Source organism: Pteropus vampyrus, unplaced genomic scaffold (assembly GCF_000151845.1).
Source record: "Pteropus vampyrus isolate Shadow unplaced genomic scaffold, Pvam_2.0 Scaffold225, whole genome shotgun sequence".
Taxonomy (NCBI): Eukaryota; Metazoa; Chordata; class Mammalia; order Chiroptera; family Pteropodidae; genus Pteropus; species Pteropus vampyrus.
Genome location: NW_011889006.1, coordinates 2,900,075 through 2,919,757, shown reverse-complemented (window position 1 = coordinate 2,919,757; position 19,683 = coordinate 2,900,075). Strand labels below are relative to the sequence as shown.

Here is a 19,683-nt window from a genome sequence, read left to right as displayed (position 1 = left end):
AACAGTTTAGACTTTGTAGGCCATATGGTCTCTGTCGCGACGATTCAACTCTGTCATTGTAGCACTAAACAAGCCATAGACAATACGTAAACAAACACATAGTTGTGTTCTAATAAAACTTTATTTACGAACAATGAAATTTGAATTTTACATTATTTTTCACACGCTACAAAAATATTGCTCTTCTTATTTAAACCATTTAAAAATGTAAAGACCATTTTTCGTGGGATTTAGCCCTTGGCCACAGTTTGCTGACCCCTGTCCTAGGTCACTCTGACACCCAAGTGTAGTAACACCAGGCTCATTGTGTTATACCTTTATTTGTTCTTCGCTTTACCCATTCACATCAAAGACTCAAATCGGCTTCACCATTAAGTGTACAACTAAGGAGCTCTATGAATGTTTTCTAAATTTCAGGAGTAATATAAAGATCTGTCAGAAGCATATGCTGGGTCACAGTTGAAAGAACTTTGATATAAAGTCACATTGTACACTGAATACAATCAAGAGAAAAAATAATAAAATTGAGAAACTCACTAAATTTGAAAAATAGGCTTTATTTTATTTAACCAGTGGTATTGTATGACATCCTATATGGCATAATTGATTACAGCCAAGTTCATGAATACAAATAAAATAGAAGTTTCCCTCATTCTCTCTTTTGTTTTCTGTTCAGAGAAATCAGGAGATGGGAGCATTATGCTCAGAAACCAAGGAGCTTTTCCACAGGCCCCAGCTGAGTCCAGGCTCCTTGGAGCATTCAGCGTCCCAAAACATATATGGTCACAATTGCAAAGACCTTTATGAAAAAATATTCAGAGCAGTATTTCTGGAGGAAATCACACTAGCATTTACAACCAAACATGGCTGATAAAATTCATCTTTCTGTGGATTGTGAGGATTTGAACTGCTTATCAAGGAGATGAGGCCTTTGCATTCATTTTCTTTTAAAGAGGGGGAGAATCCCAGGTGAGGTGTGATCACCATCAGCCTGCCTCCTTCCTTCTTGCTCCAGTTGACTCGGGAGTCCTACCCTGTTCCTCCGGAGTGCACGTATCACTGCACTGTGACAGAGAAATGGAAACACCTTGGCCCAGATACATGATTTTGTCACACAGCCGACACTGGAAGTGGCTTTACACTTTCTTATTTCACAAAAGATTTAAATATATGGGCCCTTATGTAGCACAAGATGCCTGAAATTCAGAAAATTACGAAAACTCTTCTCCACCCCTGAGGATATTTCATCTTTATAAAGTTGAAAATACAAAATAGTAAAATAATTTGCCCTTTCTCCCCATCAAAAGGAATCACATTCTCAAAGGATTCCTGCAATATACAAAATTCTGAAACAAAATTTATTTCTCCCTAAACCAAGACCAAGAAGTCAATGTTAAGCTGCCAAGAAGACCCTTTTCCAAAGAAGGGTAGAGAGACACCTTATTACTTTTTTTTTAAATAACCATATTTAAACAGAGATAGCAAAAGGAGTTTCTGGCCTCATAAGCTTTGATTTTTCTCTCTGATTTTCAGCACTTCTTAGCATTGGTTACTGGGAGCGAAGAGAACAACTTGTCTTCCAAAGTCTGAGATATTCCTGGGAAAAGCCCTGATCTTTCCCGCGATGGCTTCCCAAAAATAGTTGAAAACCAGATGGCAAGAATGAAAATGCTATACATCCATCCTTTCCATTTCTTCATAATTTTCACATCAAAAGCACCTGGAGTTTCAATTGTGTTCAATACAAAATAGAACTGGGGGCTTAAGAGAAGATGATGTTACCTGCCCATAGCATCAGCCAAGGTGACATGGGTTCTGAACTACCCAAGAAGTCTTCACTGGCAGACTTGCTTGGCACCAGGGCCTCCCCCCACAAAAAAAAAATTAAAAAAAAAAATAAAATAAAAATAAAAAATAAAAAAAAAAACCAGGACAAGCAGCTGTGCATGCTCAAATAGCAAGACGTGCAAAACACATCGTCACTCTGCCAGAAAGAAAGAGCACACAGGAAGTACACTGACAGCAAGAACCAACTTCTGGCTACTGGGGCCAATACTCAAGAAACCTCTGCACTGAAAGTGGGGGTAAGCAGAGAAATGGCAACAACACCTGGGGGGTGAGGAAGAAAGAGAGAGAAGCACATATACGCATGCTCACACATGCACACATGGTGCCTCTGAAGGCTCCCTGGTTCACGAGTGGCCGTCCGACAACCTACTTGCCTGGCTCAGAACTTCATCTGCTGCACTCTCTTAACTATCTACACTTTCTTCTCTCCTTTTAAGGCACAAACATATTACAGTTTCAGATACACCTGCTGAGTTCTGAGAATCATACTAAGCAGGTTAATCTTAGACTAGTGCACAGAAGCCAGTTGGTCCTTTTTGGCTGTACGCATCACTGAGGGACGGCTTCAGATGTGAAGCGGCCAGTAGGTGTGAGCCTTCTCTCTGTGCCACTGTGGGATGTGGTCAAGTCTACCCACCATAGTTAAGGTGGGGCCACAGGAGAGGCCAAAATGGTAAAAGCATGACTGGGATCTGAGACGTTTAATATTTTTTACTTTGCATTTAATAAACCCTAAAAAGATGGCAGTTCTTGCCTGCCTGAGCTGACTCACAAAGAAGAGCCACCAGAGGCTGCCACGGAGCATCTGTAACTCCAAAGTAATGTCGCTGTGATCACAGTTTGCTCATACTCTCTTACCCTCCCACAAAGACAGACACGCACATACACTAACACATGTGTGCACACATGCGTGCACATACACACACACAAACACACCCCTCTTTCACCATGGAGGAAATCTTTGCAACAAGAGGCACTTGAATGATATTTGGAGAGTTCCTGTGAAAAGGCCTTCCCCTCACAGTGAAGTGGGATCAACAGAAAAGAAACCAGGTGCTCAGGATTCCATCTCTTCTTGGTCAAGGGGTGGTGGCACAAAGCTGATGACTTCATCGTAGGTCAGGCCTAGAAATTGGGAAGGAAAAGTAGGATGTGAGAGTTTAGACTATTCTCTTTGCTAGCAAGCACTGTAATTTCTAAGCTCAAGATCCTCCTCCCTGTCGAGGCTAGTGGTTTGATGGGCTCCTTCATTGCTTGTGTGTGATAACCTAATGGATCATGTGATTACACAGAAGTTCAAAAATACATATGAAAGAACCATTTTTTATGTTTCCTTAAAAAAAGCTGCTTTATTGACTTAAGTAGCAAATTTTTAAAAAGTTAACATGTCGATCTATTCAAAATTATGATTTACTTTATTAACACAATGACAACTGCATGTGTACAGTTAACATTGCACACATACTGTATACCAATAAAAGTAAATATCCAGGGGGAAAAAACATTTTTTAGTTTCTTTCATCACTCAGTGCCTCCTCTGTAAAGCTCTCTGGAGAAGGTGCTCAAGAATAACAAAGTACTCCCGCAAGTTACAGCAACAGATAGATAATCCTGGCCTTTGGAAAATAACTGGAGTTCTGAATTTGTATTTTATGAAAAGAATATGAGATTGGACATAGGAGACATAGGTTCCATTTCTGGCTGCGTCTCTAACTAGGTCTAAGGTAACAGATATGATATAAACTCTTTCTCCTAGTTCTACCAATTGTAAAACTGAAAAAACACCTTATTCTCTATTTAGCTCAGAGAGATGTTGTAAATGCAAAGACTCTGAGAACCTCGAAGATCTATTCAGATGTGAGGGGCTGTACTCAAAGTCAGACCAGACAGAAGCATCTTAAAGGTCCAGAGAGTGTCATCATGTACAAGTTTCCATCAGAGGAACACATTCATTCTGCTTTAGAGACCTGAATTACAAGTTTTAACGAGTTAGTTACAGCCAGAAATTTTATTTTTCCCACAGCTTTTGGTTAGTGGCTCACCTAGGAAAGATTTTAAAATCTAAGTCCTCAAGCTAGATTTTAATCCTGCCTTTATGACTTACTTTTCCATTCATCTATAAGGAGGTCCCTGCTTTCAAAGGATTGATCGTAAGGATCAGCCACTGGTTCGTCATCAGGATCATGATATTGAGCAAAGTAGGCATGTGCGAGGGCCTGGGCTGCAGTGATTCTCTTATCTGAGTCCAATACAAGCATCTTCTCCAGCAAGTCAACAGCTATTAGTACCACGAATTGGAAGAAAGAAGAGTTTTTAACATGTTACCAAAAAATTATGCCTTATTAAGCAAACATACAGTTTTGACCCTTCAAACCTAAACAAAGAATTCTCCTCCAAAGTGTCTGCTCTAGAATATAGTACCACTTTTCTCGTGTGTGTGTGTGTGTGTGTGTGTGTGTGTGTGTGTGTGTATGAATGGATGACTTTTGTACTTTTTAAGAATACGTTACTGAAGAATTTTTAAAAGTAACTGAGATTCTGTTTGAATGAGCTTTTGTAGAATGTCAATGTCCAACTGTTACCACTGTTGTCAAACTGTGTCAAAACAAAAGCCTTTAACTAAACTGGAAGAGGTAAGCAGGGCCAGTTTTGGATTTTTCAATTCTTCTGTCCCCCTTCACTGTTGATTTACTAACATTAGGCAAATAAATATTTATCAAATGGGACTTCAAACAATGGACAAATTGAGGGTTTCACATGGGTGTGGGGGTGAGAGACATGGTATTTGGATAAAATGGTGTTTTATTTTTAAATTTTTCGCTATGAAAAATCTAAATATATAAAACAATACAATGAATACTCATATACCCACCACCTATGTCCAACAAATAACATTTTATATTTCTTTATCTATATGTATATATAGTTTTTACTGAACCATTTAAAAATAAAATTATAGACATGATACTTTACCCCTAAAAATTTCAGCATAAAGACATCTTCTGATACAATCGTAAACTGTTATATCCAACAAATAAATAATTCCCAAATATCATCTCAAATCCAGTTCAAGTTAAAATTTCTCCAATTATTCCAAAGTTGTCTTTTGCACCTAGTCTGTTCAAACCAAAATCCAAGGAAGGGCCATACGTTGCATTTGATTGGGTTTTTTAGTCTCTCTGCATCTAGAATAATTCCCCGCCTCTAACTCCTATTTCTTCCTAACTCTGACCTCAAAGACTGTCCAGTTGTCTTGAATGTACCCATCATTAGGGATTTGTCTGATTGCTTCTCTCTGCTATCATGTACCTACATCCTTGTTTTCTTTTACCCCTTGTATTTCTTGAAAACCATGTTAGATCTAAAAATTTGGTAACAACTGGGTTAAACATTTTCGGCAAGAATATTTCATAGGTGATTTTATGTACTTGACAGTGCATTATGGTAGTTTGTCCTGTTATTAATGATGCTAAATATGATCACTGGATTTTTTGCCCTAAACAACTAACCAGTAGGATACTTTGGCATCACATGAATATCACCAGTTCCTTTTACTTAAGGCTTTTATCATCCACTGATTTTCCTTCACAGCAAGTATTTCATTAGAGTTCACAAATGGTGATTTTTCTAATTCTTTCCAATAAAGATGTTTTGAGTTTCAGAATGATGGTGGGATAAATAGCCAGGACCACGGGTTGAAACAAGGCTTCTGAGGCTTTGCAAATTGCCAATGGTTCCTTAAATGTGAAAAGACACGTGGAGTGAAGGGGAAGACAGTTTCCTAAAGAGATCTACTGCTGTATACACTGGAGGTTGTAAATGACTCCTGTCCTGCAGCTTGAATTCCAGAGTAATACAAAGGAGAAATGTGGTTTTCAAAGGGATATAGAAACATGGTGGATATTTATGTGTCAATTCAAGTTCATAAGTTTACATTTTAAAGCACGGGGAGAACTGCCTAGACATGCCATGCTTTCTTCTCTTCTCGGAAAAAGAAAAACTTATCAGCTGTTGTTTGAATCATATGGTGAGTCTTTGCCACCCTTGGGTAAAAAGTACCATGTCCTTACAACCAGTACTTTGATAAGGAGTAAGGTCGGGGTAAGAAAGATTCTTCTAAGATCCTGACATACACAAATACAAACACTACATCAAAGGGCAATCTAAGTTTTAATTCATGTTTTGAGATAATGGTGAAATACAAAGTTAGTGACAGACAAAACAGATGTCAATGTTTACATTATTGGTGTATTCCTACTCAGTTAATATGCTGGGTACAAGTTTGTGGTCAGTAACACCATGTTTTCAGAAGTCTGCAAGAAGACACTCTTTATATGACATCACTTTGGCAGAGGGGTGTTAGGCGTGTTTAAATTCTGAGAACTGTGGTGCTGAGCACCAGATGGCCCAAAGCCTCCATTCAATTCACTTGCAGTTTGTATTGCTAAGTGGTATTTAGTTACTTTGAACATATAAATGTCATGATTCCAGTGAAGAGGACACCTATTAGGATGGATGTGACCTAAATAAGCTGCTGGGACACAAACATATCCCCCATTCCCCAGAAAAATGAATGAACAAATCTGAGTTGGCTAACAGGAAGTTAAACAGTAAGCCCTGTCATGTGTAAAACAAGCTGAAATAATGGAAAAAAAAAAATTCAGAACGGAATGACAGACAAGAAAGCTACCACCATAATCAACATTTCCCAAATTCAATATTGGAATACTTATGACTCAAAGGGAGCTTCTCATAGATCCTTGAACTAAATAATGCAGCTCAAATAAATTATACAAAGACAATGAGAACACACCGGGGTAGATGCAAACCTAAACCAACTCTGGTAGAATTCTGTATACCCCTGATGAGTGTGTGGATTCATTTCTGGTTGTGAGAGTGACCCAGCTGAGATCTGACAAACTCTCCATCTCCAAGGCTGGCATGGACTCATCCATAACCACCCAACATTTCAAAGAGCATGAACATCTCTGCTATTATAAGAATTACCACAGTGGCACTGAAATCACTGTCAACAATCATTATGGATGGAGTACTTAAAAAAGTAAAACCACTTAGCCTTCACTCCAGCTTCTGAAGAGGTTCTCCTGGCTGTCAGCCCTCAATAGGATAAAACTAAACCTGAAGCACAGCTGCTGGGACCCTTGAGCAGAGGGATGACCCACTATAATACAATCTTCAGAAAAGTGAGAAGGTTGATTATACTATTATCATAGCATCGCTTCCCTCCCTGTCACAGGGAGGCTGTGCTCTGATTTTTCTATGTCCGCTGTTAAATAGCACTGTGCACTGTACTCTCAAGTCAGGGAATTAGAGCCTCAGGCAATGCCGCTGTAAAGGGGCCAACTAAAGCACACATCAGCCCCAGCTTTAAGGAATAAAGCAACTCCTTTTTAGCCAAGGTAGTACATATCCTGCAGCTGCCTTGACATGTCCCTTTGCCAAGGATCCAGAAGTGATGCTGGCAGGAAGGAATATGGTGCCATTTCTTAAAGTCTGAGGTGGCAAACTTGCTCCACAAAGAGAGAATGGTTAAGTCTCTGCTGAGGATGACAGGACCTATAGCATTGGGAAGCTACAAGCAGGGCAGGGCACACTGCAGAGAGCTCTTGGGTGGGTCCTCAAAACACCCATCTGTGATTCAGTTGTTCTTACCCTCAGCTTGGGACATCATAACACAGCAGTTGTGAACAAGTCACAGGCTTTCAAATCCCTAATTTATGTCATAACCAATTTAATATTCAGGAGATGAGGATATGGTCAACTTACCCAAGGGATTGGCACCAATAAATACATTTGCAAAGTTCATCTTCGGCATCTGGGTCAAAGACTGAATATAGTTTCTTGCCTGTAAAAACAAAGAGTTTTCAAAATGGCTTGGTTCAATAATGTCACTGCTCTCGAAGAGTCTTGGTCCTGTCGAGGGATAAGCATTAACTGACAAAGTCTGCTGGCTCCAGTGGTTATGACTGTCTTTGATATGCATTAAGTATTTCTCTCTCACTGCCATCCTAACTTCTTATTTATGATCACCACCTTTATTTATATTCTTGCTGTATCTCACAGTTGTATTTCAAGTGAATGAGAATGCTAACGAATTAAGTTTCCTTTCATTAGCTTTCTGATCATAGGATTGAAAGTTTAAAAAATGAGGCCAAGATACCTGAGAAGTAGCCCTTCCTGAGACAGTCTTCCTAAAAAGCTAAAATTGGCATAAGAATTGATATTCCTAAAGAAAGTCTAGGACTGGCAGTCTTTTGACAGTACTGATCTCAGTAGGCGTTCTTAGTACTTCAAAAGGATATCAATATTAAACCTTGCTAACAAAGTAATCTTAGTAACAAGAAAGTAAACATAAGCTTAGTTTATTGTTCTAAGAGGCTTGAATACATTTTAAAAATACTAAACCAACTTAAGAAGAGATTTAAAGAACAGTGGATTATAAATTACAAGGCCTAGGCAGAAATCCTTCCCCTATCACTTATAAGCTACATCTTCTTAGGCCAATCTCAAGCAACATATCAATGATCTCATCTGCAAAATATTAATATTAGATGTTAGTATTTGGCTTGCCTATATCATATGGTTATTGTGATACTCAAGCAAGATAAAACTCATGAAAGAGCTTCAAATAAAATTCTGACACAAACAACATTTATATTACCAATATAGTTGTTCTAAGTTTGGTCCCTGGGGTGGGACGAGCTTGAGTTTGAATCTTGACTTTATCACTTTGGGCAAGTTACTTATTCTCTTTAAGTCTTGAGTTCCTCATCTGTAAAAATGGATTAATAATGCTGAAGTGAGGATTACAGATAAACAACCAGTACTTCCTTAGCACAGTACTTGGTTCAGGGTGAGAGCTCAATAAACATTAGCTGCCTTTAGAAAGGAAAGTCTGCTCTCATTTCCTAAGGATGTTTCAACTTCCCAATTTCTGAACTTCATTCTAAGAAACTTAAGGGGTCAAATTCTTTTAGGAACCGACAGCTCTAATCAAGGCAAAGACAAAAACTGGTCTTGAGAATAAGCAAATAAGTACAAATGTAACTCATAAATGTGTGCTTCAGATGTTAGGTATTAAATTATGTCTATAACCTTCCCTGTTTCAGTGAATAAATCCCACTATCAGTCGATCTGAGTAGTTGAGATAAAACTTCTTTGAATCTTAGCCACCGCCTTAAAATTCCTATTTTAATATAGCTCAACAGTAAAGGTATGTATGTGTGTGTAAACATAAACACATACACCACACACACAGAGATACACACACACACACCCCCCACATACAAGTTTAGAAAAAGTTCTGATTGCCTGGGCAACTTCACCTTCTTAGTCATTATGTTGCAGCAAGCAGGAGAGATCCGCCTTGAAAAGCAGTTGAGAATCTTTCCGATTTATAAAGAAAATTCTAGGAATTGAATATCTACATGGCTATAATCCCCTTCCTACTTGAGCATGTAGACAAAAGGGTGAAGGGAAAACAGAAGTAAAGAGAGACCTGTCTCATGCAGTGAACAGTCATCCCTCTAATAAGATAAATAAATATAAATAAAAAGACTACTTGAATAGATCTGAGGTAGAAACAAAGCTGCTGGGAAGGGCCTCTATGATGCCAGCCCAGTTCCCCAAAAGATTGAGAGCACATTAGAACGAAGTGCTCTAATCATCTCTGGTGATAAAATTAGAGTTAGATTAAGCAGTTAAGAACTGGTAAAAACGGCACCTAACCCTATGTAAGTGCTCATATTTATTCTATATTATTTGTGTACTTTCTTTTAATTGTAGTACTTATTACTGTTGTACATTTGTTTTTTTAAATGAAGACTCCTCTTTTTGTCATTAAAAAAAATTGACGAATAGTAAAGCATGCCAACAGCCTTCAGTTAACTAGACCTCCAGCTGAAAGTCATCAGAGGCCAGCACACCCTTCCTGCAGACACAGAACCCAGAAAAACACACAATAGCCTCTTGAGCACTAAATTCATAAAACCCAAATATAAAAGTAACATCATTTTCTACATACAAGCCTATAAATTATGTCCTCAATCCACAGGATTGGATGACATTTTATCCCAAATGTCAACATCTTGCAATAGCACATAGGTAGTCATTACCTTAGTAGCCCTCGAGGCACATGCAAGCATTCAGTGACATTAAAAACTGTGTTGGTTTTACAGTGGCAATAAAATGAGAATGTGGCCTTTTAAATTACATATCCCTGTACAGTCTATTTGTTCTCACCTCATGGCTTGGCATCCTGTTAATGAGATAAGCAGGGGGTGTCCCCGTCAGACGCATAATCTGCTGAAGCTGGTTAATATCTTAGATGCCTAGTCAAGGGCATTGTTAAACATACAGTGCAAAAAATAACTTTTAACTCAAGTTTAAAAAGGCCAAAAGCCACCCCCAAACAAACAGAAAACCTATTCCTCACCCATCCCACCCACCCACCCAGGCCTGAGCCCAAGGCTGTATGTTAAAGCATGCTTCTGTGAATGCATGAGAGTTATCAGGAATGTAGCCAGTGACTGGCCATGCAGATAAGGAAAATATTCTTTGGTTTCAGCATCATCTTTAACATTCAATATTTTAGGCTCCCTGGAAAGAGACTGCCCCTTGATCCAGGATGCCAGCCAGAGAACTGTTTTCAAGCACTGATGGCCAAAACCTATTTGCTTGTGGGGTAAATGGAGATGATTCAGAAAATTTTGTCTCAACTTTGGACAAAACAATATATCCAATACATCCAATCAAGGAAGAAGTTAAATTTTTGTGGCACAGGTTCTGGTGATTCTCCAAGGCACCACCCCTCCAAATGTTAAAACATAGGTAGGTGTGCAATGCCAAGTTTCAAAGACATTAGTAGTGGAACATTTAAAATACATGCCACAAACACACAGGTAAGTGAAGAAAAGGGGAGGTGGAGGGAAGGTTAGAAGCTAATGGCAAAGAGACAAAATACAAGTCACAGGCTGTTGACAGTATTATAGCATGCCACGATTTCTCCCACAAGTCTCTTTAACAGGTGACCAGGCTGACTTCACCTGACAAACAGCTGGAATGAAGTTTGTAAAAACACTCTGCAATTACTTGACAAAGGTAGAACTATGAGGCCTTCCATATGTACAGGCACATGTAAGTTGTACTCCAAACTTCTCTATTTTAGCTGTCCTATCAATTTTAACACAATTCCCCCACCTCCAAAATATTGAACTGTTTATCATGTGTTCCCATTAAAGTAGAAGTGATGGGATTTTAAAAATCCTCAACACGATTCCATGAAAAACATTTTATATTTGTCTTCTTGTTAACTATCAATGCCCTACTTCAGCTGCAGCATCATCTTTAATAAGCACCCTGGTCAAGTGATTTCACTTCTTTGTGGCTTCCCTCAGTAATTTTTCCACTTTAGCTCATTCTCTGAACTCAAATTCCCCAGTGGTCAGATTGCTACAAATACATGTTTAAAGCTGGCCCTTCGAAAAGAGCTGGAGCCATATGTTGTTCCACCTTCCTTTTTGTGCTCCCTAAGCCCAACGATAGAGAGGCCAGAATATTCTAAAGGCGGTATGAAGTTCTTTTAACATTCTCACAACAAAGTTTAGATTTACCTCTAAACAAATTACATAACAAAACAGTACTTTGGATGCCAAGAGAAATAACAAAAGGGGGTCACAGTAAGTAAACCAGCAAGAGTAGAATACCAGTGGGTTTTAAAATGTTAAAATCCTGCCACCTTTTTCTTCCTTCTTGCGAACAATACTTGGCCTGTACATTTTCTATTTTTGTCTCCTTTAGCCAAATAGGTTATCGTAACCCCTTCTTGTCAGAAGGTTAGGAAGAAAAATTTCTAGAGAAAAATGCAAGAGTCAGTGAAAGGGCTTTTGCTTACTTTAATAGGATTTTTAGTTCTTTCACTGATTACTATAAGTACTGGGTCACCGACCAAAAAAAAAAAAATCTGTATTTCCTTAGCTATCCATCATGACCATTTATCCCCTTCCTCATGGCACACTCTGACTTGTTCTTAATCAGCACATCTATTATTGTCTTCTCTTACTCAGAATGCCCTACTATTTACTGACTGAATTTCCATATAAGTGATGGCATCACTACTTCTCACTACTTTTCAGGAATAACAAAAATAGCCATTACCTTTCTCTGTTTACTACATTCCTTCAATAATAAATTTTTCTTTTAATTTTTAAAATCTTTAAAGTTTTACTCACCTGGCTTTGCTATTTACATATCATGTGTTCCATACATCATGTGCTTTTAAGGTAAACTGGTACTTGGGTAGTACCACTAACATCAAATTAATCTTGTCTGCCTTTTTGAACATTTATACCACTTTTATCCACTCACCACAACTATGTAGGTTGAAAAAAAAAAACTTGCTTATTCCTATGCTCAATACAACATTCTATATTCTGGTACTCAATATTATTATGCCAACTTTATATTAGAGTTTTGTGATATATAATGTGCCTTATTTCACATAAGATAAAGGCATCTCAATATCAGGTCAGACATCTGGTGGTGTTTCTTAAAAAAAATAAATGACAGATTAGTGATAAGTACTATTTTACTACTTATATTTATATACTATTTATATTTATATATATTTATATTTAATACTATTTGTATTTTTTCTTCAAGAAATTCTTGTGAACAGCACAACTATAGGGCAGGTGGATGGGAATGGGAGAGGGGACTGGAAAAGAGCTGCTAGACAGGGAATAAATTTGTTATCTTAGTCTCGTTAGCCCTATTCATTAATAAAACCAACTCCTTCTCAACCCCATTTCCTTGCTCTCATGTCCTCTCTACTAGCCAATCTTTCTAAGCAAATGCATTTAAAACAAAAAAGTGCTATCCTCCCTAAGCATTTTCTCATATCCTCTTTGATTCACTCCAATATAGCTACTATTTCATAAGGTAAAAGAAAACACTCCTGTGGTCAAGAACTCTGACAATGACTTTCTAAACAGGGTGCAATCGCATGAGATTAAAGTTTAGATCATGTTATCAGAACATCTGGGATCTATGCTCAGCTCTGCCAAGTGACTCAGTGCATGACTCAGGCAAGTCACAGCCTTTCTGTGCTTTTGCTTCATCATCTTAAATAAGTAAATGAAACAAAATAAAATAGGACTGGCACATTCTCTTACATCCATCAGAGTGGAAATTCATAGATATCTTGGGCTTTGTGGTCCTTTTAATGAATGTACCAGACACATACCAGACGACAATATGCTTTATTTTGACAGGGAGATGATGAACAGTTCAAACTCACCTGCTCAAGCCTGCCTTAAGCTACCCAGCAGTCTTCCCAATTGGGCAAAGGGACCCCTTCAGTTAGAAATGCTATGAAGAGAATCCAGGAAGGCTTCACAGCTTTTTTTCCCTTTTATCCAACTGCCTGGCAGCAGACAGAGGGGAAAAGGGAAAAAGGCTGAGCTTTCGTGATTTCTCTCACCTCTCCTGTCCCCGCAAAATGACCAACAGCAGGAAATTATAGCCAAAGGAAGCCAAAGTCACATTCCTCTGGCTTCTCTAATAAATGCCTGAGTAAAGGCAGGAAAGCATTAGCGCCAAAGCTTTTTCTCAGGTTATTCTAATTTGTAATTACAAAGGCAGGCTGTGGGAAGGATTTACAATACTACTCCTGTGGATCTGAGGTATTGGGAGTAGGATATGACTTCTGATGGTCTGGAGACTGGGTAGAGATGTACCTCTGTCAGGAACAGACATTTTACACAGGACGTGCAAGTTGCTATTCTAAAACAATACAAAGCAAGTAACTTCTGGAAAAGGGCAATAAAGTACATTTCAGTCTTCCAGTGATGACACTAATACATAGTGAAGCTCGTGCTCTGAGAACAAACACTAACCAAAAAGTTAAAAGAACTCTTGAATATATGTGAAACTTCCGAGAAAGATGAAGACAGGGCTAGAAAATGGAGACATAAATTTTCCATTAATCTCCTGGAATGAATGAGAATCTCTCATATCTCATTTACTGAGATACTACTGCCCAGTGCAAGCTTCCATAATCTAAGTACATATCCAGATAGAGAGAAAACAAAATACACTCATGCATGTGACCAGGAGGGTGTGTGTGCATGCATGCACAACACACACACTCAAGCACGCACACACACACACCTCATCCTGGAAGTCAGCACACAAAGGGCACATGTGCTTACAAACATACCCGGGTCAAAGTACAGATTGATGGAAGGCAAGTGACAGAGGCTCCCAACAGGGCAGATAGTTACAATCAAAGCATCAACTCACAGACTCTGAGGAGATTTTCTTCAAAAGCTCAGCCCCTGGGGTTCCAACGAGTCTTAAAATGAGCTTCAACTGATCAATATCTAATGGTGGACTATAAAGGAAAATGTTGGGACAAAATAAAAATGAAAAACAAACAACAAATAAAACAAAATAAAAACAAACAAATAAAGTACCCCAATAACAAAAATTAAAAACCCCAAACCAAGCCAAAATGGTGAATTCATCTAGGCAAGGATTCTGCAGGATGGTCACTTCAAGTAGAACATGCTCCTCCTGTACAGATTCAAAATGATACTACACACATATCCAATTTATATTCATCGTTGTGCATCTGTCAACATTCCCTATTAGCATAGTGAAGCAACTTTAGCTGCCAAAGACAGCAGAGGGAAACACAAGAGCTTCACTCAGTCCATACCTACCTCACCCTCCACCAAAGCATCAGGAGCCAGTTAAGCAAACAGCGGTGGTAAGCAGAGTGCTACAGATAAGAAAAAGCAGCAGAGCATAGGAGCTAGGAATGTACAAGCCTATCTCTAAATTATTATCCTGAAGCTTAACCGAAGGAGCCTGTAATATGATAGGGGCCTGTGAAGATCTCAGAGCCTAACCACTTGAGCATGTCCCCTAGAAAACCTCTCCCTCTATAGGCAGAGAAGAACTGAGTGATAGCCAGCAGAGGGCCCTACTCCTCCATGGCTTATGTATGATCTTTGGGAATGCCATCATAAAGCAGGACATATGAGGTTTCAACCTTATAAATACATTAACAAACTTCGTATATCCCAAAGACTCTAAATAATAGGCCACAATGCCCAAATCTTTATTCTAGTAGCCAATTCTTCCATGTATACTCAGAATGTATGTGCGTATATTAACAAGAAGACAACAACTTCCATTTGTTCTTGTTGCTTTTAGCTTTGCCTAAGAAGGAAGTTAAAGAGAGAAAAAAATCTTACAAAATAGCTTTTAATAATCTGTGAAAATTCAAATAGTTAATCCATGTCTATATTGACATTCGATGGGCATGACTACCTTCTGATGCCTGTCAAGAAACCTATCAGGTTTTTTGCACGTTTTGATCTTTCTCAATTTCAAGTCTGAGCTTAAACTTCACCTCCTCAGAGAGGCTTCTCCCAATGCTCTATATAAAGAAGTTCTCCACTTCTGTTACTCTCTATCTCAGCTCAACGGTTGAAAACATCATAGTGCTTATCACAATCTATAACTACTTTGCTTGCTTATTGTCTGTCACTTCTACTGATCTGTAGCTCTCTTAGGGTGGAGGCCACTGTGTCTTCACCACTTATCCCCAGGGCTTAGCCTAACATCTGGTATATGGTGGGTACTCAAAATAGTTGAGGAAAAGGTAGAGTAGGATGGAAAGGAGGATGGAAGAAAATATTTCTTCTTATGATTATACATATAAAGGCAATACAGTGTAACTTAAAAATAATGGCCTCTGCAAGCCAGAGTTGCCTAAGTTACAGAAATTACTTATGCAATAATATCCCTGGCATCTTGCCCTTTTCTTTTTTTTTTTTCTTGCCCAGATATGAAATTGGCTTAAGTGGAAGAAAATTCTAGGCAGGAGTCAGCAAACCCCAACCTGCTGCCTGTTTTGAAAATAAAGTTTTATTGGAATACAGCCATGTCCATTTGTTTATGTATTGTCTATGACTGCTTATACCCTACATAGCAGAAATGAGTAGTTACAACAGAAACCATATGGTCCCCAAAACCTAAAATATTTACTATCTGGCCCTTTAGGAAAAGGTTTGTCGAACCCTGTCCTAGATCCAAACAACCTGTGTTGAAAATAAGGATAAATTAAAAACAAGTCCACTCTCACAAGTTATTTCTGAATTAATAGAGCATTTCGTCATCTGCGAATGACAAAAATCAATGTGTTCTGGAGGTTAAATTTTCAATACCGATTTCGTAGTTCAAGATATGGATGAGAAAAAAAATTTAAAGCATACATTAATGGGGTTAGAGCAGAGAGGAGGATGGATACCATCTTGCTCTAAAATAATATAATTATATTACAATAGAATTTAGTACAAGATCCCCTTTGCTCATTTAAAATAATTCAATTTACAAACATTTAGTTCCCTCACACTCCTCAGGAATAAATTTAACTGGGCAGCTGTTCCACAAGATAAAGTATATTGCATAGGAAAAAACAAACAAAAACAAACAACTAGACTATTTCAACTCTCAAACAGGTAGTTTTACAATATATGCATCAAAACTAATGTTGTTGAGATTGGTACTCTTGTTTAAGAGACTCTGACTACTGAAAACGAGAGTCAAGTTTTATACTCCCTCTGAGGAAGAGAGAAGTCATAAACAGGAAGACCCTTCATTCTCTCCTCCTATCAAGCCTTCTCTCTTCTTATTTACTCTTCAAAGTCTTGCTTGCATAAGAACTCTGCCATAAAGTCTTCCTGGTTATCTTAAGTTTGAATTAATCCCTGCTTCTTCTCAGTAACTTATTTATACCTTTATTTATTTATTTATTTTAATCACTCTGTCTTGTTTTATAATCAGAGAATGGACATTTGTTCAAGTAACTCCTGTAACTCACTTTCTAGTATGACCATTCTGGTTTGGAGGACAGGTACCAACCATCTCATCCCCGGCACCTCTCAAAAAGTAGCTTAGTAAATATCAATTAACTTGATAAAACTTTCTATAATATGCTTTTCTACTCAGCTCCGCCCCTCTGCCTTGCCTTCAAAATCTAGAACAACCATACTCTGGAAAGTCTATATACAAAAAAGAAAAATTGCATCATTTAATGTTGGGCTTAACAAGTTCTCAAACACTCCATCTGAAGTGTTTATACCATGAAGAGTATACATATATTGTACCATGAGTGTGTAAGGGCCATGGAAAAGACTGTTGATAGAGCATGGCAGCCAATACTTAGATTAGTAAACATACAATGCCAAATAAAAATCTACTTAATAGCTAAAAGCACTTGCATGAAGGAAGTCAAAGCATCAAACTTCAGAAGACATCACCATAAATTCTCTAAGAGTTGGCAATCCATCGAAATACAGGTCAGTCTTCCAACAGTACCAGCTACTGTAAGGCCACTACAATTTGTCCAAGCAGTTAAGGCCAGAAGGAGCTTTAAGTAGCTATATAAGCAGAGCAAAGCAAAATTTACCATATTATGACAATTAGTTATTTCCACAGCAAACCATCCTTCATAAGAAGTTTAATCCTTTTTATCTAGATAGGTGTTATTTTTACCATTAGTTAAAAATGTTTTAATTATAAAGATCACAATGTCAAAATTTAAATCATATATCGCTTGATTCTTCCTAAAACAACTCAGGCCTAAGATTACTTTTTAGACCAGGACCCTTGTAACAAAAGTAAAAGGAAGCTAGAATGAATAAGTGAGGAAAAAAACTAAGGGTATTGGGGTAACTAGAGGGAAAGAAAGAAGGGATATTCTAGTCACTTCTAAATATTCTAGGCAATTTCTAGAAAACCTCCACAGGTTGAAGAGTTGAAGATGAATAAAACGACCAGTTGCAGGACCTCCCTGAAACTACTTTTGAGTCTCAGCTGCTTTTGAGTAGCAGTTTTCAATTAAAAAAAAATATCCATATGGGGTAAAGCCAGAACATTGATCTTTGGACAGTAGGAAATCCTCCTGGCGACAGAAAGGATGGACCAGAATGAGCCTTAGCCTACTTGCTTCTCTTCTTGGTCATCAAAATAGTCATTTTTACTTTCATGCAAAGAACATTTCTTAGGGTTTATGGACAAACCAGAGAATTCTAGCCTTTTCTGAAAAAATATATTCTCATATTAGAGAAAGTCAAAAAATAACCTAATATTTTTCTGCAACATTTATTAGGATACTTGCTTTCAGTGTCTAAAATGCAACTGCTTTCTAAAAATGAGAGAGAGTATCTGAAACCAGTGTCTGGAAGGGACGAGTGAATATGACAGGAAGGGATATACAAGAATTTTTAGTTCTACTGGCAATGTTTTATCTCATAATCTGGAACACAGGTATTCATTTATTATTCCTTGTCTTTTCTATGTCTGAAGTATTTCATAAAATGTTTGAAAAATCAAAAGATGAAATGAATAGAGTAGAATTAAGGAGTAAATTTAATACAAAGAAAATTACTAAGAGAATTCATATGGGGTAGGATAGCAAATTGATGGCAAATAGATTATAATTCAACAGCACCATTATGCCCTAGTTAATGTCTTTAGAGTATCATTTCTATTAAAAGAAAAAAAGTTTTACACATGAAGGAAATTCATGTGATTACCTAGATACAGAAAACAACAGTAAACCAAGGCTGTGATTTCTAGAAGAAAAAAACAGTATTTGATGTGTAACAGAGCTACAAAACTCATTTTCTCACTTCCTTATGTAGGCTACAGACTGTTAAGCGTTACATAATAACATTTTCTAATGGGTTTACTCTTTTCCAAACCAATAGTTTTTTAAATAAGTTAGCACTATACCTGAAGAGACATTCTGGATCCTCACTCTCTTCTAATATAGTTCTGTCAGCTGTGTCCACTTGATATACCTAGTCAACTAGACTTATAAAGAAGAGCTTCATTCTTTAAAAAATTATAACGCTATTTTGAGCTAGTTGGAAGGGTTCTGCAAAGTCATAAACAAGCATCATTTCTAATCTAATGACATATAATTAACTTTAAGACATAGTATTTCTTATATCTTTAGGGAAACTCTAGGGATTGTTAATAGTAACAAAAGAATCTCTCAGAATAAAGAGACTAATCACAAAAAATGAGAAAGAGGTAAAATAGGAAGACTTGCAAAAAGACTTAAAACTGCACAGTCCAATACAATATCAGTAATCACATGTGATTAAATTTAATCTAAAGTCTAATGAAATTTAAAACTCAGATCAGATAGAAACACTCATAAAACTATGAATAGAAGGAAATTTCCTTGACATGATAAAGAGCATTTATGAAAAATACACAGCTAAAATCATACTCAATGGACTACAAACTTTCCTTTTAAGATACGAACAAGATGAAGATACCAACTTTCACCACTGCTATTCAACACTATACTGGAAGTTCTGGCCAGAACGATTAGATAAGAAGAAAAAAAATTAAAGCATTGAAACTGGACTGAAAAAGTGAAACTATCTCTAGTCACAGATGACACGATCCTATATGTAGAAAACACCATACCAAAGAATCCACAAAAAAGCTATTAGAGGTAATAAACAAATTGAGCAAAATTGCAGAGTACAAGAGCAATAAACAAAAATTCAGCTGTATTTCTACACCAACAATAAGCAAACCAAAAAGAAAATAGAGAAAATAATTCCATGTACAATAGCATCTAAAACAATAAAATACCTAAGAATAAATTTAACCAAGGAAATAAAAGACTTCACTGAAAATTATAAAACATCGCTGAAAGAAATTAAAGAAGACTTAAAAAAAGACCTCTCCCATTCTTCTATAGGAATACTTAATATTTTTAAA

The 19,683-nt window shown here is 37.4% G+C and overlaps 1 protein-coding gene across 4 annotated transcripts in view; it reads right to left on the bottom strand.

Annotated features, from left to right (window-relative positions):
- Positions 1-537: 537 nt before the first annotated feature.
- The window catches only part of MAPK14 (mitogen-activated protein kinase 14), a 73,717-nt gene continuing 54,571 nt past the window's right edge, over positions 538-19,683 (bottom strand). For 2 of the 4 annotated variants that reach the window (XM_011373542.2, XM_023538481.1), the window contains 4 exons: positions 14,170-14,249; positions 7,636-7,714; positions 3,953-4,126; positions 538-2,973 (listed from right to left, as the gene is read on the bottom strand). In XM_011373542.2, the coding sequence (XP_011371844.1) occupies positions 2,906-2,973; positions 3,953-4,126; positions 7,636-7,714; positions 14,170-14,249 (401 nt within the window). In that variant the 3' untranslated portion in view covers positions 538-2,905. Of the gene's footprint in view, positions 2,974-3,952; positions 4,127-7,635; positions 7,715-10,110; positions 10,191-14,169; positions 14,250-19,683 lie in introns of those variants that run through there. The other 2 variants (XM_011373543.2, XM_011373544.2) reach the window with 2 other exon arrangements.